Source organism: Bombina bombina, chromosome 5 (assembly GCF_027579735.1).
Source record: "Bombina bombina isolate aBomBom1 chromosome 5, aBomBom1.pri, whole genome shotgun sequence".
Taxonomy (NCBI): domain Eukaryota; kingdom Metazoa; phylum Chordata; class Amphibia; order Anura; family Bombinatoridae; genus Bombina; species Bombina bombina.
Window position 1 is genome coordinate 51462463 of NC_069503.1, and position 27046 is coordinate 51489508.

At 38.3% G+C, this 27046-nt stretch overlaps 1 protein-coding gene across 1 annotated transcript; it reads left to right on the top strand.

The window, feature by feature from the left end:
* The first annotated feature begins 49 nt into the window (after nt 1–49).
* On the top strand, nt 50–27046 carry LOC128661296 (oocyte zinc finger protein XlCOF6-like). The gene is made up of 3 exons (XM_053715566.1): nt 50–1381; nt 2513–2567; nt 25855–27046. The coding sequence occupies exons 1-3, from the start codon at nt 75–77 to the stop codon at nt 26749–26751; spliced, it is 2259 nt and encodes a 752-aa protein (XP_053571541.1). The 5' UTR covers nt 50–74; the 3' UTR covers nt 26752–27046.

Sequence of the window (27046 nt, forward strand, 5' to 3'; positions counted from 1 at the left end):
TTTATTTCATTTATTTTTATGTAGACAAACACTTGAATAGTTCATATCCATCCTTCACTACAGGAAACACCAGAATGATACCGCAAACTCCAAAAGTCTTAGACACTAATGACTATTCACAAACATTGGGGATATCACAGCAGATATTTAGAGAAGATGGTGAATTGGCAGGAACTGGGAAGCAATCATTGTGTACAGAGAGTAATTTAGTCATCAAACAAGAGGACAACATTTATGACTTATCTAGTGAAATTATTATTCCAGAGGCTAAACCACACACATTTACTGAGTTTTCAAATCATATTAAAGAAGGGAAAAGTCCACAGTCTAGCCAAATGATTCATACAAAGGAGAAAGCTTTGAAATCTACAGAATGTGAGAAAAGCTTTAGATGGAAGTCTCCTCTACTAGAACACTACAAAATTCACACAGGTGAGAAACCACATACATTGTCTGAGTGTGGCAAATGTTTTACACAAATGAGTGATCTGAAAAAGCATGAAAGGTTTCACATAGGGGAAAAGTCTTTCACATGTACAGAGTGTGGAAAATCTTTTACACAAAAGGGTAGTCTGAGAACTCATGAAAGGAGTCACACAGGAGAAAAGCCTTTCACATGTACAGAGTGTGGGAAAAGTTTTACACAAAAGGGTAGTCTGAAAACTCATGAAAGGATTCACACAGGAGAAAAGCCTTTCACATGTACAGAGTGTGGAAAAGGTTTTACACGAGTGGATTGTCTGAAAACTCATGAAAGGATTCACACAGGGGAGAAGCCTTACACATGTACAGAGTGTGGAAAAAGTTTTACACAAAAGAGTGATCTGAAAAAGCATGAAAGGATTCACACAGGGGAAAAGCCTTTCACATGTACAGAGTGTGGAAAAAGATTTACACAAATTAATGATCTGAAAAAGCATGATATGATTCACACAGGGGAAAAACCTTTCACATGTACAGAGTGTGGGAAAAGTTTTACACAAATGAATGAACTGAAAAAGCATGAAAGGAGTCACACAGGGGAAAAGCCTTTCACGTGTACAGAGTGTGGAAAAAGTTTTAAACAAATGAATGAACTGAAAAAGCATGAAAGGATTCACACAGGAGAAAAGCCTTTCACATGTACAGAGTGTGGAAAAAGTTTTACACAAAAGGGTAGTCTGAAAACTCATGAAAGGATTCACACAGGGGAAAAGCCTTTCATGTGTACAGAGTGTGGGAAATGTTTCACATCTAAAATATGCCTTATGTATCACAAAAAGACCCACACAGGGGAGAAACCTTTCACATGTAATGAGTGTGGAAAAAGTTTTACACAAAAGAGTGATCTGAAAAAGCATGAAAGGATTCACACAGGGGAAAAGCCTTTCACGAGTACAGAGTGTGGATAAAGTTTTACACAAGTGTCTAATCTGAAAACTCATGAAATGATTCACAAGAAACCTTTTACATGTTTAGAAAGTGGGAAAAAAATGTTTTTTATTGAAATCAGGTATCACAAAACACCAAATATTTACACACAAATAAACTTTATATACACAGTGTACAAACCTTTTTACAATTATCCTAAAGAGGACAAACTCTCTCATTCAGTCGGATCCTTTGGGCAAGGGCTTCGGAAGACAGAACAAATAACAGCGGCAACAGTGGGCAGCCCTGCCTGGTTCCATTAGTTATATTAAACGTATCAGATAAACCCCCAATAACTCTTACTCTAGCGTTTGGAGTGGAGTAAAGTGAAAAGATCATATTTAGAAAGGATTCACCAAAGTTCATCTTAGAAAGAACTTGTCTGAGATAGAGCCAATCCACTCTATCAAAGGCCTTTTCGGCGTCTATTGATAAAAGTGATAGAGAGAATTGGCCCTTACATAGTTTATAATGTGCTGGATTCAGATGGTATTGTCTTTGACCTCTCGGCCTGGCACAAAGCCCACTTGATCAGTGGAGATCAACCTAGGGAGATTTCGGTTTATGCGATTGGCAAGGACCTTTTCTAGAATTTTAATGTCCGTATTCAGAAGAGAAATCGGACGAAAATTGCTCAGGGTATTCGGGGGTTTGCCCGGTTTGGGCAAAACAGAAATATGCGCTTCAAGCATCTGACGCGACAGCTTTCCGGTGGATGACAGTTCATTAAAAAGAGTGACAAGATGGGGGGTTAAAAGGGCCCTATAGGTTTTGTAATATTTTGGAGTAAAACCATCTGGGCCTGGACACTTCCCCGACGGTAAATCCTTTATAGCTTCTTTTTCAGTAATGGGTAAATCAAGAGTAGCTGAATCTTCTTCCGATAGAGCTTCAAGGGGCAGGTCTCTTAAATATTCCGTAACTAGGTTTTGTTTACCATCAGACTGTGTGGTAACCGTTGAGCCTGTTGGCGAATTTAAGTTATAAAGGGACTGGTAATATTTTTTAAACTCGTTGGCTATTCCTTTGCTATCTTTTATCTCCCCTGAATCAGTAGTCTTGAGAGAGTGTATGAATGATTTGTATTTTTTCCTTTGCACAGATCTGGCCAGCAACCTGCCTGGTTTATTGCCCTCATCATAGTACATGCACCGAAGGTACAAAGCCTGTCGCTGCGCATCTGATACAATAAGATCCTTTAACTCCTTTCTGGTATTAATCAGTTGTACCCAGAGAGAGGAGTCTCCCGGGCTAGCTTTGTGTCTTTGCTCTAAAAGGTGTATACTGGAGTATAAATTTTCATATTTTTGTCTTTTATCAATCAGTTTCCTTGCTCTGATTTTAATAAGCTCACCCCTGATAACACACTTGTGTGCCTCCCAGTTATTAGAGCTGGATGTGTCATTATGTGTGTTAAAAGTGAAAAACTCTGTCAAAGTTTTACCTATTGTGTCCATTACCAGTGGGTCTGTTAATAAATGATCGTCTAGTCTCCATACAAACTCAGTCAGGGGTGTTTCCGGCCATATCACCGTACAAGTGACTGGTGCGTGGTCCGACCATGTTATAGAACCAATTTCACTTGCGCTCACCGAGGAGAGTCCCACTGAATCCATAAATATATAATCAATACGAGAGTATTTTTTATGTACACTAGAATAATATGTAAAATCTCTCATCGTGGGGTGCAAAGTGCGCCAAACATCATGCAGATTAAGGTCATGAATGGCGGTCTTAGCGGTCTTTAAAATATTTTTAGGTGTACTTGATACTGAGTTAGAGGTGTCAATGAGTGGGTTAAAGGAAAAATTAAAGTCCCCTCCTAACAGTACCATTCCCTTACGATGGTCTAGTAGGAGGCGTGAATTTTTTTTAATAAAGCAGTGCTGATCCGTGTTGGGGCCATAGACATTGAGAAGGGTGATAGGTCTCCCAAACAGGAGACCCACTATCATCATGTATCGTCCTTCTGGGTCTCTAATTATTGTTGATGGCTGTAAGGGGATGGACCCATGAAGCAATATACCCACCCCATTTTTCCTTTTGGCATTAGAGGCAAAGAGCATCAAGGGATATCTCGGATTATTCCACACTGGCTCCTTACCCTTCTGAAAATGGGTTTCTTGTAAAAATAGTATAGAGTGGCCTTGTTTGTTCAGTTCTCTTGAAACAATCGACCGCTTACCAGGGCTATTTAACCCCTTTACATTTATTGTAGACAAAGTAAAGGTTTGGTCTACGGTCTTTCCTCTCTTAAATGTTGACATGACTAATCACCCGGTTTGTCTTATGTGTAATACTTAGCTCTCGCTCAGGAAATGGGAAGGGGAGGGTTATGTAAGGTAAAATGCAAGGTCAGAAAATAGTGTGTTCGCGTGGAAAGGATAGATAAAGAGGTGATAATAAGTCAGAAAAATGTCTGGTAATGAAAACTAGTGTAAACTCAGAACTGAATAAGTATATAAGGATGGATCTCCTAATAGAAGGAGTGAAGGAAACTCGGTGGAAACACAGAGTCTCTGAAAAAAAGGATGAAACGAAGAAAGTAAATGGGGATGTGTCCCCGTGATGCATATGCGTTATAGATGAATCTTTTATTAGACTTGAGATGGAGATAAATCTCCTCTCTATGTAGAGCTATCTAAGGATTTGCTTACTGTTAGATATAAATCTCCCATAACAAGAAATAACCATAAACTCGGTTTGACCCATGCACAACAACTTCCCGAATACCCCCTAGAAATTGAATGGACATCAGATAAACATATTTTTTTTCTTTCAATTAAACAGGCGATAACAATTATGAACTATAAACTATAAGAACTTCAAACAACAATGTGCTAGGCACTAGTCCAGATGATCCAACATTGTGGTGTTGTAGAGAGTCCAATGCTTTCGTCTAGGTGGAATGGGTTACTCAAATAGACACTTAAACAGTACAAGCATATTCACCCTGTCCACATTTTGTAATTTATATGGAGTAGGCCGCAGTGCGGTTACTTTCATTGCAACACTCAGTAAACAGACATTCCTAGGTTATCCCTCTAAACTAGACATTAGTTAGCTAGCTGAGACTTCATCAACAGAGAGCAATGTTATATTTGAATACTGTACCAAGCAATCTGACCTGTACAATATTAAAGTGATTGCAATTTATACAGTACCTTAGTGTGAAAAGTGGAAATACGAGGGCCATAAACTTCACATTCATATTGCTAATACTTCTTCAATAGACCCTTATATCTACCTAAATAAAATTTAGCAACACATTATATTTTAACTCTCAACCGGACATGAACATACCCTTAGCAAGACATGTAATCAAAATTATCTTACCTGAATGTTGCTTAAAAGTTAACAGTGCTATAGATATTACCTAGAATACAGCAAGTCATTGCTATGATAGAAGAGAGAAACAGGGCTTCCTGTAGGAGGAGGAGCTAACAGGTGCACGAGAAAGTGGCGTTTTACCTGTCGGAGCTCACCGAAGAACTAACTCCAGCCAAGGTCCGTTGTTGGAGCGCTTTGATTGCTCCCTAGGACACGACCCTACCTCTATCAGGGTTTGACTTGGAAGCACCATAATAGCCGTCCATAGGCTCACTCGCTAGAGCCACAGATGAGGTACTGGATACACGTATACCATACTCAGATGAGAACGGTGCATTGCCGGCAACCAAGGTGAACAGTACAGCAGAAGAGGCACGGTCTAAACCCCGGCTCCGGATCCATCTACGTGCTTCTTTGCATCAAGGGGCAAGGACCAGTAGCCCATAAAGCGGTGCAGGTGCAGGAGACAAGGAATATTCTGAGAAACGTCAAGACTTACCGGCTCTTGCTCCCGTCGGCGGGCGGCCAGAGCAAGTGGGCGGTCCGCAGCGAAGAGTAATCCCACAGCAAATGTAAGCACGCCGCGGATTTACAACAGCCCAGGCCCACGCTGTGGGCGTCTGTACCTGATAAATCAGCTCACCTATTCACTGGAACTCTCCCGCGGTGAGTCGCAGTCTACGAGAGTACCCGCAGAGTAAAACTGGCATTGGATATCTATGCTCTGGGGCTCACTGGTGGCTGTATGCCATGACAGCGGCATCAAAGAAGTACTGAAGCTCTGCTACCAACGCCTCCCAGGTCTGGATGACACAGCATGGAATACCCGGGAGAGTCACTTATGGACGTTGAGTAGATATGCTGCCTGCTTCAATACAACCGCTTGGTCTTGGGGTAAGATTTCTAAAGTCTCTATAATAATATTTGTTGCCTCAAAAGTGACACCGGTTGCCTACCTCTACCCCAAAAGTGACTGACTGACTGTCTATCTCGGCATTGTCATATCCTCCACGTTACACCACTTAGCTCGTGTAAGAAAAGTTATGCTTTGTGCTGTCTCTACATATGAACACTCAGTCTGATGCCTGCTCACTACTAAAGAGACACTTCAGTCTTCAGTCTTCTGAAGGATATCTAATATATTATAGACATCACACCCTCTTCCCAGCAGTAAAATCGGTATTGCTGTAAAAGCCCTGGGCACTGTACATTTGCAACCAGAGACATATCTGCAATATATTTTTTGGGCTGCAATATACTCTATCTGTATTAGCCCCCTATCAAATAGGGACTCTCAGGGATATCTGTGATATATGCAACCAGCCTGCTGCTGGTAAACTTTAAAGAGACACTCGTCAAATACAGCCTGGCATTAAGGTCTGCAATATTTACGCAGATAACACTAGCCTACTAAAAGTCGCAGTCAGCACGGCTAGAACTCCTAAAGCCCACAAATACTTTCTATTGTTACTCCTATTTTGCCTTTCCATTTGGGCTATATCTATCTGAAGCCTATACATATATATGTTTAGACGTATATTAATATCGCAGGATTACACTGTTAAGTATACTATTAGTGTTAAGCAATTGTGTCAAAAGGCCTATAACTTCTTTTTTTCTCCAGGAACAAAGAATATAAAACCAGAAAAATATTGTTCTAATCTATATCCTGCTATTCCCCAGAGTTTAAAAGCAAGCAAGCAAAATTTATATTGCTGTCTAGGAATACTAGCAGTTGCTACTAAGTGTGGCAACTTAAGTCTCAAAGTTTCCTGTTATAAGTTTCTTTTTGAATTTTGCAACAGTGAGGGCTCTGAGTATACAATGTTAAGCATATTGTACTGCTAATGTTGCATATGTTGCAGAATATTGCCAGTCAAGAAGGGGAATGTATGCTGACTTAACGTAATTATGTGCTGTATGTCCTGATTAGATCAGACAACAAGGATATGTAATAAGGTGGTAAAAGAGCTGTTCCTATTTTTTGTAAGAATCTAACCATAACCATATCTAAGCGTGAATTTGAAGGCACTTGTTAAATAAGAGAATTTCAGATCTTCTGTTCCTGTTACTATTTTACTACACATTTATTTCAGGGCCTGGTCACGTAACTCACATAGATTATTGATCACTTTTTTCTTATTTCTAATATACATTAAAATTTTATATATTTTTCCACCTGGGGACGCATTCCACAAACACTAAACCTTAAAAAAAAAAAAAAAAAAAGCTAAGAGTTGTTTTTTCCTTGTTCTCTCTGCCCCCCATCACTTTTTTTTATTTACTTTTTGTATGACCTTCCTCTGCCCCGCCCTCACCAACACGAGAAATTTATGGAAAAATTTCTCCTCCCGCACAGCACACCACCTCAGACCATGCCCCCAAAAAGTAAGGACAGAAGGCCACGTATATCTGACATTATGACTGAAAATATTAGTGAAGGTTTAAGCCCAAAGACAGACCTACAGCCCCTAATTACCCAACTCAGTGACATTTTCCTCCCACAATTTGAACATATCAAAATCCAAATCTCTATTCTGTCGTCAGAATTAAAAGTATTTGCTAACAGACTTTCAGAAGCAGAAGACAGAATTTCAGAAGTGGAAGATATAACTAATAACCAGTCCCAAAAAATCTCAGAATTAGAAAAGAAAAATATAAGCCTGACTGCCAGGTTAGATGACCTTGAGGACCGCTCAAGGCGGAATAACTTAAAAATCATAGGCGTTCCTGAGTCAGATCACTTTAAAGACCTATTACATTTTGCTGCGACAATACTGCCCCAAGCTCTAGGGGTAGAATACTCTCAATTACCAATATCGATAGAACGGGCCCACAGATTGGGTCCCCCTAGAAGAAGAGCAAATGGTAAAAACATACATAGACCAATCCTGATAAAGTTCTTAAATTTCCAAGATAAAATAAGTATGCTTCGTCTATATAGGAAAATAGATAATTTTCATATTGAAGATAATAGAATTTTAATATTCCAAGACTACTCTGCTTTCAGGAGGAAAGAAATGGCCCCTTTCTGTACTAAGTTAATCAAAGAGGGTTTCCTAGCTAAATTAGTGTACCCTGCAAGAATTATTATAGAAGAAAAGGAAGGCATAGTCAGACTAGACAATATAGAAGAAGTTAAAGGCTATTTTAAAGATCACAAGCTAACACTTACATGAGGACTGGGATAGCTATAAAATAGAGTTTATCTGTGTTTTTTAGTTAGGGCACTACTATGCTTGTTTATAATGGAAATGGTGTCTAAATATTTAGAGTTAAGAATGTTAATTACTAAGTCAACTTATAGGCTGCCCCTGCGGCCAAAAGTGTACCAGGCTTCGCCTGACAAGGTTTCTGTTGTAAATAATCTATGCTTGGAATCTTTTTTGTGTTTCTTCGTTTTTTTTGTTCTGTTTTGTTTTCGCCCTGTTCTGTTTGGGTTAATTTTGTTTTACCAGCCTCCCCTCTTCCCCCCCCCCCCCCCCCCCCGTCTGCTCTAGTTTTCCCCCTAAACCTTTTTTAATTCTGGTACAATATATTGATTAGATGAAGGGCAATATTAGGTTGTTATCATGGAATGTGGGTGGCATCACCTCCCCAATCAAGAGGAAAATAATAATCAGACAATTGGGTAAGCATAACCCTGATATAGCCTTAATACAAGAAACACATTTAAAACTAGAGGAAGTTATCAAGCTCAAATGTAAATGGGTTGGGGGGGTGATTGCCACCCCTTGTTCTAGAAGGAAAAAGGGAGTAGCTATCCTATTAAATAAAAAACTTACATATAATATTATAAAAGTATCACTAGACCCTGAGGAGAGATGGGTCCTCCTTTAGTTGCAGGTCGAGGATTTCAAAATGGTGATCTGTAATGTCTAGCAGACCCTACCTTCTGGAATAGTTTAGTCTTTATGTTAACTAATTTTATGGATCAGAATATTGTTTTAGCGGGTGATTTTAATCTAATACCATCAGAAGCCCTAGACAAATTTAGTTCTAGGAACTCCACTTTCTCTGGCCAGAAGGCTAAAATATTTAAGCAAATATGCAAAAACTTGAAATAACATGATATCTGGCGTAGAGGTCGTTGTCCTGTGCTCCAATAATCATCCGTATGGGCATACCACTCCACAGCCTCCGTAATGCTGTTTAGTTTGCACGCTGTGACTGAGCGTTGTCAGGTGCTTCCGGTCCGTGACATGAATCGTCTCCTGCACCAATGGGATTCCCTACTACTCGATCGTAGCCCCATACACCTACTGTTCACCTGAGTGCCGAGATTCAAGCCTGGTAACAATGTATATCCAGACAACAGAAAGTGCAAAAACCATGCGAATCTCCAGGCACTATAAAGTTTTAAAAGTTCATGATTTATTGGAAACCAAGTGAAAAAAGTGATAAAAACAAAGTGAGCATAAAATGTGAAGCTGGGCTGTCTTACGCGTTTTGGCTACATGTTAGCCTTACTCATAGACACACTTTGTGAGGACAGACACTGAGCTTAAATAGCCCCTGTGACTGAAAAAACTAATCCCCAAGCTGAGCATGATTAACGAAAGTACATTCTTATATTAAACTGAGATACAACTATGTAAATAACAAACATGAGATCAGGACAAGTTCTATACTTTACAAAATTTACAAAATATGAGAAAAGGATGCAATAAGAGGCAAATGCAAATAAAAGATATAACCACCAGTATATATATAGATCATTAACACTGGGTGTATAGGGGGAAACAAAGCTACATAGTTAACGGGACATACCCTTATGTATTGTAGCATTAGTTACCATAGCTTTAATTGAAGTACAGTTTATTAACCCTTATGTATTGGAGCATTAGTTGCCATAACTTTAATTAAAGTACAATTTATTAACTTGAATAAAGCATGTAGGTTGCATATGCTGGCATGTCTCTCTTTTAGTGAATAATTAATTTACATATTGAAATTTAACAAAATAAAAATACATCAAGCTATAAGTGTAAGTGAAATAGTATAAATTGACTGACTTTAAAAGTCAATCAAATATTGTGAGTTTTAGAATTTATTAAAAGGGGCAGTTTTCTTTGGAAAAAGTTGCGATAATCTATATAGAGATATTAAGTTGGACATGAAAAATGCCCAACTATAAAGATAGATATATAAAGCAAGTACCTAACTATAAGAGTAGAAATATAAAGCAAGTTACATGTCACAATATTAGAACTTATTGGTTGTTTAATGGGAACAAATTGCTCGGGACTATTGAGACATAATGTCAGGGTTGATCATTAGTTAACATTCTAATACTTATATGTGAGGCTTTACCTTAAAATTAGTATTTAAAGTTTATTACATTTTATTGAATTTTATCATTGAATAAGGACAATCCTGATGGGGTATAAAATTAAAACAATTGGGGGCCAGCTAATTATCAGGTGGATTCAAGTTAATTCTATCGGTCAGTTTCTTTGCCAGAGGTTAATGACATCACCTTCGATGTTAAAGCCTGCTGGTCTCCTTGTTCTGAGTTGAAAAATCCAGTATGCCTCTTGATATAGAAGCCTACTGGATATGTCACCTCCTCTATCTGGGGTCCTAACTTGCTCAATGACCTGCCATTGAAAGCTATTTACATTTTTACCATGTTTATGGATAAAATGTCGTGCTAGATCTGAGCATTCAATCCCATTTTCGATATTATTGAGATGTTCACGAATTCGTGTTCGTGCCTCTCTGGTGGAGCAACCTACATACTGTTTTTTGCAGGATGTGCAATCCACGAGATAAATAACATTACTGGTACGGCAATTGGTACAATTCTTTAAGGAATAAACTCTCTGTGTGGCCATGGATTGAAAGCTTTTTGTTACACGAGTGCAGCCACAGGCTATGCATTTATTAAAGTGGCATTTATAATGCCCCTTGACGTGCAACCAACTGCTTGTACCTGGCTTCTTCTTTAACATACTCGGTGATAGCATGTTCCCTAGAGTGCATCCTCTTTTAGCTACAAAGTTGCACCCAGATTGCACATAGTCTTTGAGACTGTCCTCTGCTGTGAGTATAGGCAGATGTTTAGTTATTATTGAACAAATTTCCCCATATTGAGGGCTATAGGTGGTTGTAAAAAGTGGTTTGGAGCAAATGCTGATGCCTATCTTGGATTACGGGGACATAGTATATGCACCTGCTCCGCAAACTCACCTTAATAAACTAAATACATTTTATAACTCGTTCTGCCGCTTTGTGCTACAATGTAACTACAAGACCCACCATTGTGACATGCTAAAAGAACTAAACTGGCTGTCGCTTGAATCCACCATCCATCTTTCCTGCCTTGTCTTTAAGAGCCTTTCTGGGAAGCTCCCACCCTACCTGAGCAGAATGCTCTCCCCTGCTATTCCCACCTCCTATAACCTCCGATCCAATAACGGCACATTATTTAGCTTGCCTCAATACAAAAAGAAAGCAGCTCGATCCTCCTTTTCCTACAGAGCACCACAATTATGGAATGACCTCCCTCACACTTTAAAAACTTCCCCAAGCCTAAAATCCTTTAAGAGATCCCTCTATACATATCTCAAAACAGAATGCTCCTGTCATGGTTGATTAAATATTTCGTACCAGTTCTATGTTAAATGTTTGCATATATTGTGTATTATTATTGTTTTTGTATTTTATTGTACCCTATTGTATCAATGCAATGTTTTGTGGTCCCAGGACATACTTGAAAACGAGAGAAATCTCAATGTATCCTTCCTGGTAAAATATTTTATAAATAAAAATAAATAAATAAAGGTAAAACCCTATTCGGGCCTGAACTAAAGGAAATAATTTCCGAAATTACTGGAGGTAAGGGTCATGCCCTTCCTCAGGACAAGACTGTTAAAATGAGGGCTAAACAAAATAATTTTCGTTCCTTTTGAAACTTTAAAGGTGGACCCTCTACTTCCTCCTCCGCCACAAAGCAGGAGGGGAATTTTGCACAATCCAAGTCAGTCTGGAGACCGAACCAGACCTGGAATAAAGGTAAAGAGGCCAAGAAGCCCGCTGCTGCTACCAAGACGGCATGAAGGGGCAGCCCCCGATCCGGGACCGGATCTAGTAGGGGGCAGACTTTCTCTCTTTGCTCAGGCTTGGGCAAGGGACGTTCAGGAAATTGTGACCCAGGGGTATCGACTAGAATTCAAAGATTTTCTCCCAAGAGGGAGATTTCATCTTTCACGTTTGTCTGTAGACCAGACAAAAAGAGAGGCGTTCTTACACTGTGTAGAAGACCTCTATACCATGGGTGTAATCTGTCCAGTCCCAAAACTAGAACAGGGACAGGGGTTTTACTCAAATCTGTTCGTGGTTCCCAAAAAAGAGGGAACCTTCAGACCAATTTTAAATCTCAAAAATCTAAACAAATTTCTTAGAGTCCCATCGTTCAAGATGGAGACCATACGAACAATTTTACCAATGATCCAGGAGGGTCAATATATGAACACCGTGGACTTGAAGGATGCGTATCTTCACATTCCGATCCACAAAGATCATCACCAGTTTCTCAGGTTCGCCTTCCTGGACAAACATTACCAGTTTGTGGCCCTTCCTTTTGGGTTGGCCACAGCTCCCAAAATTTTCACAAAGGTGCTAGGGTCCCTTCTGGCGGTTCAAAGGCCGCGGGGCATAGCAGTGGCGCCCTGTCTGGACAATATTTTGATTCAGGCATCAACTTACCATCTAGCCAAATCTCACACGGACATCGTGTTGGCTTTTCTAAGATCTCACGGGTGGAAGGTAAACATAAAGAAGAGTTCACTTGTTCCTCTTACAAGAGTTCCATTCCTAGGAACTCTGATAGACCCGGTAGACATGAAAAATTTTCTGACGGAGGTCAGAAAATCAAAGATCTTAACCACTTGCCGAGCACTTCATTCCATTCCTCGGCCGTCAGTGGCTCAGTGTATGGAGGTAATCAGACTAATGGTAGCGGCAATGGACATAGTTCCGTTTGCTCATTTGCATCTCAGACCACTGCAACTATGCATGCTCAGACAGTGGAATGGGGATTATGCAAATTTATCCCCTCAGATAAATCTGGATCAAGAGACCAGAAACTCTCTTCTTTGGTGGTTGTCACAGGATCATCTGTCCCAGGAAATGTGCTTCTGCAGGCCAGCATGGGTCATAGTGACGACAGACGCCAGCCTATTGGCCTGGGGTGCAGTCTGGAATTCCCTGAAGGCTCAGGGTGTGTGGACTCAGGAGGAGGCCCTCCTTCCAATAAATATTCTAGAACTGAGAGCGATATTCAACGCGCTTCAGGCATGGCCTCAGCTGGCTTCGGCCAAATTCATAAGATTCCAGTCGGACAATATCACGACTGTAGCATATATCAATCATCAAGGGGAACAAAGAGTTCTCTAGCGATGATAGAGGTTTCTAAAATAATTTGATGGGCAGAGAATCACTCTTGCCATCTATCAGCAATCTATATCCCAGGAGTGGAGAACTGGGAAGCGGATTTTCTAAGTCGTCAGACTTTTCATCCAGGGGAGTGGGAGCTCCATCCGGAGGTGTTTGCACAATTGATTCATCAATGGGGCACACCAGAATTGGATCTGATGGCATCTCGTCAGAATGCCAAACTTCCTTGTTACGGGTCCAGAGCAAGGGATCCTCAAGCAGTACTTATAGATGCTCTAGCAGTACCGTGGTCGTTCAACCTGGCTTATGTGTTTCCTCCTTTTCCTCTCCTTCCTCGTCTGATTGCCAGAATCAAACAGGAGAGGGCTTCGGTAATCTTGATAGCACCTGCATGGCCACGCAGGACTTGGTATGCAGATCTGGTGGAAATGTCATCTCTGCCACCGTGAAAACTGCAACTGAGACAGGACCTTCTCATTCAGGTTCCGTTCCAACATCCAAATCTAGTTTCTCTGCGGCTGACTGCCTGGAGATTGAACGCTTGATTTTATTTAAGCGGGGATTCTCTGAGTCGGTCATAGATACCTTGATTCAGGCTCGAAAGCCTGTCACTAGGAAAATTTATCATAAGATATGGCGTAAATATCTTTATTGGTGCGAATCCAAAGGCTACTCATGGAGTAAGATCAGGATTCCTAGGATTTTGTCCTTTCTCCAAGAAGGATTGCAGAAGGGGTTATCAGCTAGTTCCTTAAAGGGACAGATTTCTGCTTTGTCAATCTTACTACACAAGCGTCTGGCAGATGTCCCAGACGTTCAGTCGTTTTGTCAGGCTTTGGTTAGAATTAAGCCTGTGTTTAAACCTGTTGCTCCGCCATGGAGTTTGAATTTAGTTCTTAATGTTCTTCAAGGGGTTCCGTTTGAACCTATGCATTCCATAGATATTAAACTTCTATCTTGGAAAGTTCTGTTTTTAGTTGCTATCTCTTCTGCTCGAAGAGTTTCTGAGCTATCTGCGTTACAATGCGACTCGCCTTATCTTATATTCCATTCGGATAAGGTGGTTTTGCGTACTAAACCTGGATTCCTTCCTAAGGTTGTTTCTAATAAGAATATTTATCAGAAAATTGTTGTTCCTTCTCTGTGTCCTAACCCTTCTTCTAAGAAGGAGCGTCTGTTACATAACTTGGACGTGGTTCGTGCCTTGAAGTTTTACTTGCAAGCGACCAAGGATTTCCATCTTTGTTTGTTGTCTATTCTGGAAAGCGTAGAGGTCAAAAAGCTACGGCTACCTCTTTCTTTTTGGCTGAAAAGCATCATCCGTTTAGCATACGAGACTGCTGGACAGCAGCCTCCTGAAAGGATTACAGCTCATTCTACCAGAACGGTGGCTAGCACATGGGCTGAAACAATGCTGATACTTTTGCTTCTTCGGAGGCGGTTATTGGGAGAAAAGTTCTTCAAGCAGTGGTGCCTGTTGTTTAGGTATCTGTCTTGTCCCTCCCGTTCATCCGTGTCCTGTAGCTTTGTTATTGTATCCCACAAGTAAAGGATGAATCCGTGGACTCGTCGTATCTTATAGAAGAAAAGTACATTTATGCTTACCTGATAAATTGATTTCTTCTATGATACGACGAGTCCACGGCCCGCCCTTTCAATTTAAAACAGATTATATTTTTTTATTTAAAACTTCAGCCACCTCTGTACCTTTTTAGTTTCTCCTTTTTCTTCCTATACCTTTGGTCGAATGACTGGGGGGTGGAGTCAAGGGAGGAGCTATATAGACAGCTTTGCTGTGGTGCTCTTTGCCACTTCCTGTTAGCAGGAGGATAATATTCCACAAGTAAAGGATGAATCCGTGGACTTGTCGTATCATAGAAGAAATCAATTTATCAGGTAAGCATAAATTTACTTTTTTTTCCTTTTTTTCTGAAAGAGGAATCAGCAAGTATTTGTGCCACCTTAAATTGGTACGTAGTTCTATAAACCTTTTGGAAGTTTGTTAAAGGTGTGCAGGATTCCATCTATTGACCAGGATAGATCATTATCTTTTTTTCTATCTCATAAACCTTGCTGGTGAGATATTATTTTGTAGACAACAGAGTTTTGCTGCTGTTTAAAATCCTGACTTATTTTATTTTATATAGTCTCAAGAACACGTATGTTCTAATCATTCAACCCCTATCTATTCTGTGTGTTACCAGACTACGGTGCAAAAACAGTCTAATACTATTCCCCCAGGTTATAAGTACTTTATAAGAAACGGTATACTTTTATTCTATAACACATTGGGGTCTGACACGCTTCATATGGTATGAAATCTCAGTGATTGTTCAAGAATAACCGGTGCTCAACCACATCATGATAATGCATTCTTAAATTCTCTTTGTAATTTTACATTTCACATTTCTTGGTTTTAAAGGGACAGTCTAGTATAAATTAAACTTTCATTATTCAGATAGGACCAATTTTAATCAACTTTCCAATTTACTTTTATCATTAAATTTGCTTTTTTCTCTTGGTATTCTTAGTTTAAACTAAACCTAGGCAGACTCACGCTAATTTCTAAGCCTTTGAGGGCTGCCTCTTATCACATGCTTTTTAAATCTCTTTTCAACACAAAGAGGCAGAAAGTACACATGGGACATATAGATAACACTGTGTTCAGGCACAGGGGGTTATTTAAGATTTAGCACAAAACAATGCTAAATTTAAGACATTAGATAATAAACAGTCATAGACATGTGATCAGGGGGTTGGAAGAAGGTTCCTAGGTACAAGGTAATCACAGAGGTAAAAAGTATATTAATATAACAGTGTTGGTTATGCAAAACTGGGTAATGGGTAATAAAGGGATTATCTATCTTTTAAAACAATAACAATTCTATGGTAGACTGTCCCTTTAAGAGTTATTTTTGTAATAAAAGTTGTTTTAATTTTGAATAAGTTTTCCACTTCCTAGAAAATGATGTCAGACAGACTAGGGGAGATGGAAGTGCTGTAAAAGTGCATACTTTTTAGTCAAATTTATTTTTGACTTTCTGTTGCTAATTGTACCCATGCACAAGCACTCCAGCCCACAAGGTAAACCCTAATATAAGCCATATAGGGCACCCCCTCTTTATGTGTGTAGTGCTATTGCAACCCCTTTTTGTTTGTTCATTAATGCTGTGTGTTGAGTTATTTTGAGGGGACAGAAAATTTACACTGTTATACAGGCTGTACACTCACTACTTTACATTGTAGCAAAGTGTCATTTCATCAGTGTTGTCACATGAAAAGATATAATAAAATATTTACAAAAATGTGAGGAGTCTATTCACTTTTGTGGGATACTGTGTGTGTATGTATATAAAAGATGTATGGTAGAAAGATTAGAAAAATAAACATTAGATTATACAGTTAGTGAACAAATAATAAAAGGGTTAAATTATTAGTACTGAAATACTCAGCATTGTATCTCACATGTATCTAATAACAGGTTAATATTATATTTCTGTTTGCAACTAAATTGTGTTAAAATAACAATTCCCATCAATAAAAAGATAGTATAATGCTGTATCCTGAGATATTTTAGGACACAGCAGAAAAATCTCTCACATTTAAATAAACAGTTTGTTTCCTCATTACTTATCCATCTGATAATCACACCCTGAGGGGGAGGCAGGGACTCTGTATTCATGTGACACCAGAGGGGACAATAGACATCTATATGAGAACAAAAGGCCAGGTGTGACCCTCTCATTGTCTCCCAACTGACAAGTTGTACTCATGTGAGTCACACAGAGAAAGGTGACACTCCCACATTAGTATAAATATCTGTGTAACACTCAGTGATATCACAGGAGGAACCAGAGAGACTTCATACTTACAGAGCTTCTGCTAAACGGTAATAGGCAAAACCTGACATCAACTGAGTTTAAATAAAAAGTCCACTGCATTTAATTTGTTTTCTTTATTTTTCATGCTGTGTTAAGTAATTTAATATTAAGTTCTTTAATTTAAAAAGCCTAATTTAATAAATAATGATTTATAGCATTTTGTAAAATGAATGTTTGTAGCAAAACCAAACAACATTTTGAAGTTTGAGGAGGTCTGTCCAATAATACATTTGTGGGGGTTGTTCCTGTTATCCAATGAGCAATAGATTTTTAAGTATCAGCCAATTAGAATCCTGTATTTCCCTATAGGTTTATAATTAACTGTAGAGCTGAGATAAACCATTTTCATGTAATATTAGTGTGAAGCTGCTATTTGCTCCAGTAATAAATATCACTCAGCTTATGGCCCTGTTGTATCAGTCTCATCACATATACTGATCTAATGATAAATATCTTGTGATCTGCATATTATTTTATTTCTAATGAGGTTATTTTATAATACATTTCTTATTTCTATTAGCTGCACCTGTTTATCATCAGAACGTTTATCCCACTGATCTGTGACTGATTCTTGTTGTTAGTAAAGACCTTAGTAAGTGTATTCTGCGCCTTCAGCTGCTGCTGTTTATGTCACATGATCACAGACTTAAAGGGACAGTGTCCTGTAAATTTGTTTTCCCCTTAAAATAACAAGAAACCCCAAATGTTTTTCATCATTTAAATAGAACATATAATTTTCAACAACTTTCCAACTTATATTTGCTTCATTCTCTAGGTATCCTTTACTGAAGCAGCAGCAATGCACTACTAGGAGCTAGCTGAGCACATAAGGTGAGCCAATGACAAGAAGCTTGTATGTGCCACTAATCAGCAGCTAGCGCATCATAGTGCATTATAAGCTTTGTCACAAAGGTCCCCAAGGGAATAAAGCAGATTTGATAATAGAAGAAAATTGGAAAGATGTTTAAATTTGAATCATAAAAGTTTAATTGTGACTTTGCTGTCCCTTTAATGTGTTTCTAATGACTTGTTTTACCGGTGTATAAAATAGTATAAAGTGTATGGGAAATGTCTCCTTTAGCTTTATTTTTATGTAAAATAACTGTTTGCTGTTTGTAATTTATTTTCATTAAATGACCTGAGGCTCCGGCTCCTACTTAGCATATGCAGGAGATCACATTATATAAAAATATGAGTCTGTTATTGGCTGATAGCTGTCACATGGTACAGGAGTCTGTTATTGGCTGATAGCTGTCACATAGTACAGGAGTCTGTTATTGGCTGATAGCTGTCACATGGTACAGGTGCAGAACTACATTTACCAGAAAACAATCTACTGCTCTTTTTAAAGTGATGGTAAAGTTGCGCAGTGGTCAAACTGGCATTTGCTAGCTTTAGGGAAAAAAATATTACTTTCATTCATCATTTTTTTTTTTTAATCAATGACATTAAAGTTCTTACAGTTTTAACATTTAATTCCTAGTGTCCCGTATTCCACCCAGCTCTGTGTCATAGATTTTTCTTCTGTGACGTTTTCCTTTTCCTCCAGTTGAAATCTTGGCCGTTACGTGACCAGGACTTTAGCTAATCCGCCCACTTTATCTATAGTGCATGCGCAAGCTATTTTGCAGCCGTGCAAAGTGAAAGCACGCTCCCTGTAAAGCATGCGCGTCGATCATACTAGGGAATCCCATCTAATACAATATGGAAGACAGCTCTCTAGCACAATAGTAAACAATGAATAGCATGCTTCATTGTTTACATTGTGACTGAGAGATTAGACTTGCGCATGCGCAAAGCTTACTGTCTTGGGAGTGAGCCTAGATGCTGACGTAGAGAGCAGGTGGGACCGCTCTCTACATTATACATATATGAGAGCAGGAAGTACAATGGGGGAGGAGCAAGGTACAGTAACACAGATTTTTTAGATTAGTCATTTATTATTTAGAAAGTATACAAAAAACAAAACAAGCTTAGCGACTTTGTTCATAAACATATAGGCTACCTAGATAAGCGCACAAAACGTTGCAACTTTACCATCACTTTAAATTCATAGTAAGTTTTGTTGCATTGTATTTTTATTATGCATCTGTTGATTTTGTAATTCTGTATTTTATGGTCCTTTTAAATAGACTGAATTTGCCAAAAGAACATCTCTTTATATTATCACTCTATCTAAACACAAAAATTCTTTATTTTCTTAACTCATTCCAAGATAACAATTGAAATTAACATTTATGTGCCTATCTCTCCCACACCCCCTTGCATTGTGATTTAAGACAACTCAGTACTGACCAAGAGAAGTTAAAGGACTGGGGGTGGAGCACATGACAGATACAAAATGTCTGACAGTGAGAATTAGTAGGAAGTACAATACCAATACTGCAGTATCCAATTTAACTTATATTTAAACAACTGATAGTTAACATTTCTTTCAGGAGAAAATATTGTTTCAAATAAATGATAGAAAACAAAGATAATATATTTATAAAGTTATGATATGGCCCAGCTTAAATAGATTTTCTACCATTATGTTGTATAGATCTGGGAAGATTCATATTTATGGGGCAATTATAACACTCACAGAGCTAACTGTACTTAATCCTTGTGGTGAATCAACAGCACATATGTAATAACCTAATCAGCTGATCTGTATTACATGAATTGTTATGTGTGCCTTTAATTATACCATACGTACAGTTAATCAGGACCATTATTTATTATTATCTGTCTAAACCATTTAATATACTTTTTACAGACACAGCCAGGCCACAGAGAGATATCAGGTATTGATGTAACTGGAGTGAATAAGGGAACCTTCTTTCTGAGCACAGACATTAGAGCCTGTTATCAGCATGAACTCATATGTGTTAGGTGAGTAAAATAGATATTATGCTGACTTTAATTACTGGGAAAATAGAATAGATCGCTCATTAAACAAATATAAACTATTATTTCTTTCATGTAATTAGCAAGAGTCCATGAGCTAGTGACGTATGGGATATACATTCCTACCAGGAGGGGCAAAGTTTCCCAAACCTTAAAATGCCTATAAATACACCCCTCACCACACCCACAATTCAGTTTTACAAACTTTGCCTCCGATGGAGGTGGTGAAGTAAGTTTGTGCTAGATTCTACGTTGATATGCGCTCCGCAGCAAGTTGGAGCCCGGTTTTCCTCTCAGCGTGCAGTGAATGTCAGAGGGATGTGAGGAGAGTATTGCCTATTTTGAATGCAGTGATCTCCTTCTACGGGGTCTATTTCATAGGTTCTCTGTTATCGGTCGTAGAGATTCATCTCTTACCTCCCTTTTCAGATCGACAATATACTCTTATATATACCATTACCTCTGCTGATTCTCGTTTCAGTACTGGTTTGGCTTTCTACAAACATGTAGATGAGTGTCCTGGGGTAAGTAAATCTTATTTTCTGTGACACTCTAAAGCTATGGTTGGGCACTTTGTTTATAAAGTTCTAAATATATGTATTCAAACATTTATTTGCCTTGACTCAGAATGTTCAACTTTCCTTATTTTTCAGACAGTCAGTTTCATATTTGGGATAATGCATTTGAATTAATCATTTTTTCTTACCTTCAAAAATTTGACTCTTTTTTCCCTGTGGACTGTTAGGCTCGCGGGGGCTGAAAATGCTTCATTTTATTGCGTCATTCTTGGCGCGGATTTTTTTGGCGCAAAAATTCTTTTCCCTTTCCGGCGTCATACGTGTCGCCGGAAGTTGCGTCATTTTTTTGACGTTATTTTGCGCCAAAAATGTCGGCATTCGGATGTGGCGTCATTTTGGCGCCAAAAGCATTTCGGCGCCAAATAATGTGGGCGTCTTGTTTGGCGCTAAAAAAAATATGGGCGTCGCTTTTGTCTCCACATTATTTAAGTCTCATTATTTATTGCTTCTGGTTGCTAGAAGCTTGTTCACTGGCATTTTTTTCCCATTCCTGAAACTGTCATTTAAGGATTTTGATCAATTTGCTTTATATGTTGTTTTTTCTATTACATATTGCAAGATGTTCCACGTTGCAACTGAGTCAGAAGTTACTTGAGGAAAATCACTGCCCGGGGCTGGAGCTACCAAGCTAAGTGTATCTGCTATAAATTTTTGGTACCTGTTTCTCCAGCTGTTGTTTGTATTGCATGTCATGACAAACTTTTTAATGCAGATAAAATTTCCTTTAGTACTGTTATATTACCTGTTGCTGTTTCGTCAACATTTAATTTTCAGAGTGTTCCTGTTAAACATAAGAGATTTTATTTTTTAAATCCATTTAGAAGGCTATGTCTGTTATTTCTCCTTCTAGTTTACATAAAGTCTTTTAAAAACTTCTCTTTTTTCAGATGAATTTTTAAATGAACATCATCATTCTGATACTGATAATGGTTCTTCTGGTTCAGAAGTTTCTGTCTCAGAGGTTGATGCTGTTAAATCTTTTTATTTTGTTCAAGATGGAATTTATTCGTTCTTTATTTAAAGACGTATTAATTGCTTTAGATATAGAGGATTCTGGTCCTCTTGATACTAAATCTAAACGTTTAAATAGGGTTTTTTAAATCTCCTGTATTTATTCCAGAAGTGTTTAATCTCCCTGATGCTTTTTCTGAAGTAATTTCCAGGGAATGGAATAATTTGGGTAATTCTTTTACTCCTTCTAAACGTTTAAGCAATTATATTCTGTGCCATCTGACAGATTAGAGTTGTTTGGGACAAAATCCCTAAGGTTGGGGCTGTCTCTATTCCTGCTAAAATGTACTACTATTCTTACGGCAGATAGTACTAAATTTAAGGATCCTTTAGATAAGAAAATTGAATCCTTTCTAAGAAAAGTTTACTTATGTTTAGGTAATCTTCTTAGACCTGCTATATTTTTACCGGATGTTGCTGCAGCTTCATCTTTTTGGTTAAAAGTTTTAGCGCAACAAGTATCAGATCATAATTTTATAGCATTATTTTTATTCTATAACATGCTAATAATTTTATTGGTGATACCATCTTTTGATATCATTTGAGTTGATGTCAGGTATATGTCTCTAGCTATTTTAGCTAGAAAAGCTTTATGGATTTAACTTGGAATGCTGATATGTCTTCTAAGTTAAACTTTGTTTTTCCCTTTCTTTCCAGGGTAATAATCATTTTTTCGTTCTTTTTCTCATAATAAGGAACAAAAGCCTGATCCTTCATCCTCAGGAGCGGTTTCAGTTCCTTATAGAAACCTATAGTCAGCTCCTAAGTACCCATGAAGGTGCGGCCCTTTTTTCCAGTTCAGCTGGTATGGGGCAGATTACGTTTTATTCCAAGGAGTTTGGATCAATTCCGTTCTCAATCTCTGGTTTCAGAACATTGTTTCAGAAAGGTACAGAATTGGCTTCAGTTAAGGCCTCCTGCTAAGAGATTTTTTTCTTCCCGTGTCCCAGTTAACACAGCAAGGCTCAGCATTTCTGAAATGTGTTTCAGATCTAGAGTTGGCTGGAGTAATTTTGCCAGTTCCAGTTCTGGAACAGGGGCTAGGGTTTTATTTTATCTCTTCATTGTACCAAAGAAGGTCAATTCCTTCAGACCAGTTCCGGATCTATCAATATTGAATCGTTATGTATACCAACATTCAAGATGGTTACTGTAGGACTATTCTGCCTTTTGTTTAGCAAGGGCATTTTATGTCTACAATAGTTTTGCAGGATGTGTATCTGCATATTCCGATTCATTCAGATCACTTTTAGTGTTTGAGATTCTCTTTTTAGACAAGCATTACCAGTTTTGTGGCTCTACTGTTTGGCCTAGCCTCAGTTCCAAGAATTTTTTTCAAAGATTCTCGGTGCCCTTCTTTCTGTATTCAGAGAACAGGGTTTTGGTATTTCCTTATTTGGATGGTTATCTTGGTATTTGCTCAGTCTTCTCATTCGAAGAATCTCATGCGATTCGACTTGTGTTGTTTCTTCAAGATCATGGTTGGAGGATCAATTTACCAAAAAGTTCATTGATTCCTCAGTCAAGGGTAACCTTTCTGGGTTTCCAGATAGATTCAGTGTCCATGACTCTGTCTTTAACAGACAAGAGACGTCTAAATTGTTTTCAGCTTGTCGAAACCTTCAGTTACAATCATTCCCTTCGGTAACCTTATGCATGGAAATTCTAGGTCTTATGACTGCTGCATTGGACGCAATCCCCTTTGCTTGTTTTTCACATGCGACCTCTTCAGCTCTGTATGCTGAATCAATAGTGCAAGGATTACACAAAGATATTTCAATTTATACCTTTAAAACCGATTGTTCGACACTCTCTAACGTGGTGGACAGATCACCATCGTTTAATTCAGGGGGCTTCTTTTGTGCTTCCGACCTGGACTGTAATTTCAACAGATACAAGTCTCACAGGTTGGGGAGCTGTGTGGGGATCTCTGTCGGCACAAGGAGTTTGGGAATCTCAGGAGGTGAGATTACCGATAAATATTTTGGAACTCCGTGCAATTTTCAGAGCTCTTCAGTTTTGGCCTCTTCTGTAGAGAGAATCGTTCATTTGTTTTCAGACAGACAATGTCACAACTGTGGCATACATCATCAAGGAGCGACTCACAGTCCTTTGGCTATGAAAGAAGTATCTCGAATTTTTTTGGTTTGGGCGGACTCCAGCTCCTGTCTAATCTCTGCGGTTCATATCCCAGGTGTAGACAATTGGGAAGCGGATTATCTCAGGATCTGAAATCTTTCAATGTAAAGGTATGGCGATTGAACGCTTGATTCTTGGTCAAAGAGGTTTCTCTGACTCTGTGATTAATACTATGTTACAGGCTCGTAAATCTGTATCTAGAGAGATATATTATAGAGTCTGGAAGACTTATATTTTTTGCTGTCTTTCTCATCTTTTTTCTTGGCATTCTTTTAGAATACCGAGAATTTTACAGTTTCTTCAGGATGGTTTAGATAAGGGTTTGTCTGCAAGTTCCTTGAAAGGACAAATCTCTGCTCTTTCTGTTCTTTTTCACAGAAAGATTGCTATTCTTCCTGATATTTATTGTTTTGTACAAGCTTTGGTTCGTATAAAACCTGTCATTAAGTCAATTTCTCCTCCTTGGAGTTTGAATTTGGTTCTGGGAGCTCTTCAAGCTCCTCCCTTTGACCTATGCATTCATTGGTCATTAAATTACTTTCTTGGAAAGTTTTGTTCCTTTTGGCCATCTCTTCTGCCAGAAGAGTTTCTGAATTATCTGCTCTTTCTTGTGAGTCTCCTTTTCTGATTTTTCATCAGGATGAGGCGGTGTTGCGAACTTCTTTTGAATTTTTACCTAAAGTTGTGAATTCCAACAACATTAGTAGAGAAATTGTGGTTCCTTCATTATGTCCTAATCCTAAGAATTCTAAGGAGAAATCATTGCATTCTTTGGATGTTGTTAGAGCTTTGAAATATTATGTTGAAGCTACTAAGTCTTTCCGAAAGACTTCTAGTCTATTTGTTATCTTTTCCGGTTCTAGAGAAGGCCAGAAAGCTTCTGCCATTTCTTTGGCATCTTGGTTGAAATCTTTAATTAATCTTGCCTATGTTGAGTCGGGTAAAACTCCGCCTCAGAGGATTACAGCTCATTCTACCAGGTCAGTTTCTACTTCCTGGGCGTTTAGGAATGAAGCTTCGGTTGATCACATTTGCAAAGTTGCAACTTGGTCTTCTTTGCATATTTTTACTAAATTCTACCATTTTGATGTATTTTCTTCTTCTGAAGCAGTTTTTGGTAGAAAAGTATTTCAGGCAGCAGTTTCAGTCTGAATCTTCTGCTTATGTTTTTTATTAAACTTTATTTTGGGTGTGGATTATTTTCAGCAGGAATTGGCTGTCTTTATTTTATCCCTCCCTCTCTAGTGACTCTTGTGTGGAAAGATCCACATCTTGGGTAGTCATTATCCCATACGTCACTAGCTCATGGACTCTTGCTAATTACATGAAAGAAAACATAATTTATGTAAGAACTTACCTGATAAATTCATTTCTTTCATATTAGCAAGAGTCCATGAGGCCCACCCTTTTTTGTGGTGGTTATGGTTTTTGTATAAAGCACAATTATTCCAATTCCTTATTTTATATGCTTTCGCACTTTTTTATCACCCCACTTCTTGGCTATTCGTTAAACTGAATTGTGGGTGTGGTGAGGGGTGTATTTATGGATGCCACCTCTTACTATGATGTAGTAATGTTTACATTCTATGTTATCCTTTTTAATTTGTGATTTACAGGTAAATAAATTTAAAAAATTAAAAATGGAAGACATTTTTTGAGTATAAAAAAATGTTTTTTATTGAGATGGATTATATTATAAATGAATAAACATTCTACATTTTCTTTATTTCATTTATTTTTATGTAGACAAACACTTGAATAGTTCATATCCATCCTTCACTACAGGAAACACCAGAATGATACCGCAAACTCCAAAAGTCTTAGACACTAATGACTATTCACAAACATTGGGGATATCACAGCAGATATTTAGAGAAGATGGGGAATTGGCAGGAACTGGGAAGCAATCATTGTGTACAGAGAGTAATTTAGTCATCAAACAAGAGGACAACATTTATGACTTATCTAGTGAAATTATTATCCCAGAGGCTAAACCACACACATTTACTGAGTTTTCAAATCATATTAAAGAAGGGAAAAGTCCACAGTCTAGCCAAATGATTCATACAAAGGAGAAAGCTTTGAAATCTACAGAATGTGAGAGAAGCTTTAGATGGAAGTCTCCTCTACTAGAACACTACAAAATTCACACAGGTGAGAAACCACACACATTGTCTGAGTGTGGCAAATGTTTTACACAAATGAGTGATCTGAAAAAGCATGAAAGGTTTCACATAGGGGAAAAGTCTTTCACATGTACAGAGTGTGGAAAATCTTTTACAGAAAAGGGTAGTCTGAGAACTCATGAAAGGAGTCACACAGGAGAAAAGCCTTTCACATGTACAGAGTGTGGGAAAAGTTTTACACAAAAGGGTAGTCTGAAAACTCATGAAAGGATTCACACAGGAGAAAAGCCTTTCACATGTACAGAGTGTGGAAAAGGTTTTACACGAGTGGATTGTCTGAAAACTCATGAAAGGATTCACACAGGGGAGAAGCCTTACACATGTACAGAGTGTGGAAAAAGTTTTACACAAAAGAGTGATCTGAAAAAGCATGAAAGGATTCACACAGGGGAAAAGCCTTTCACATGTACAGAGTGTGGAAAAAGATTTACACAAATTAATGATCTGAAAAAGCATGATATGATTCACACAGGGGAAAAGCCTTTCACATGTACAGAGTGTGGGAAAAGTTTTACACAAATGAATGAACTGAAAAAGCATGAAAGGAGTCACACAGGGGAAAAGCCTTTCACGTGTACAGAGTGTGGAAAAAGTTTTAAACAAATGAATGAACTGAAAAAGCATGAAAGGATTCACACAGGAGAAAAGCCTTTCACATGTACAGAGTGTGGAAAAAGTTTTACACAAAAGGGTAGTCTGAAAACTCATGAAAGGATTCACACAGGGGAAAAGCCTTTCATGTGTACAGAGTGTGGGAAATGTTTCACATCTAAAATTTGCCTTATGTATCACAAAAAGACCCACACAGGGGAGAAACCTTTCACATGTAATGAGTGTGGAAAAAGTTTTACACAAAAGAGTGATCTGAAAAAGCATGAAAGGATTCACACAGGGGAAAAGCCTTTCACGAGTACAGAGTGTGGATAAAGTTTTACACAAGTGTCTAATCTGAAAACTCATGAAATGATTCACAAGAAACCTTTTACATGTTTAGAAAGTGGGAAAAAATGTTTTTTATTGAAATCAGGTATCACAAAACACCAAATATTTACACACAAATAAACTTTATATACACAGTGTACAAACCTTTTTACAATTATCCTAAAGAGGACAAACTCTCTCATTCAGTCGGATCCTTTGGGCAAGGGCTTCGGAAGACAGAACAAATAACAGCGGCAACAGTGGGCAGCCCTGCCTGGTTCCATTAGTTATATTAAACGTA

What these genes read in the sequence shown, in the direction of transcription:
- LOC128661296 (XM_053715566.1), top strand. Translation starts at nt 75, where the DNA reads ATGATACCGCAAACTCCAAAAGTCTTAGACACTAATGACTATTCACAA. An exon ending in AAGCCTTTCACGAGTACAGA is followed by an intron (nt 1,382 to 2,512) that starts GTGTGGATAAAG and finishes TCCTTTGCACAG; the next exon opens with ATCTGGCCAGCAACCTGCCT. An exon ending in TCATAGTACATGCACCGAAG is followed by an intron (nt 2,568 to 25,854) that starts GTACAAAGCCTG and finishes AGTGATCTGAAA; the next exon opens with AAGCATGAAAGGTTTCACAT.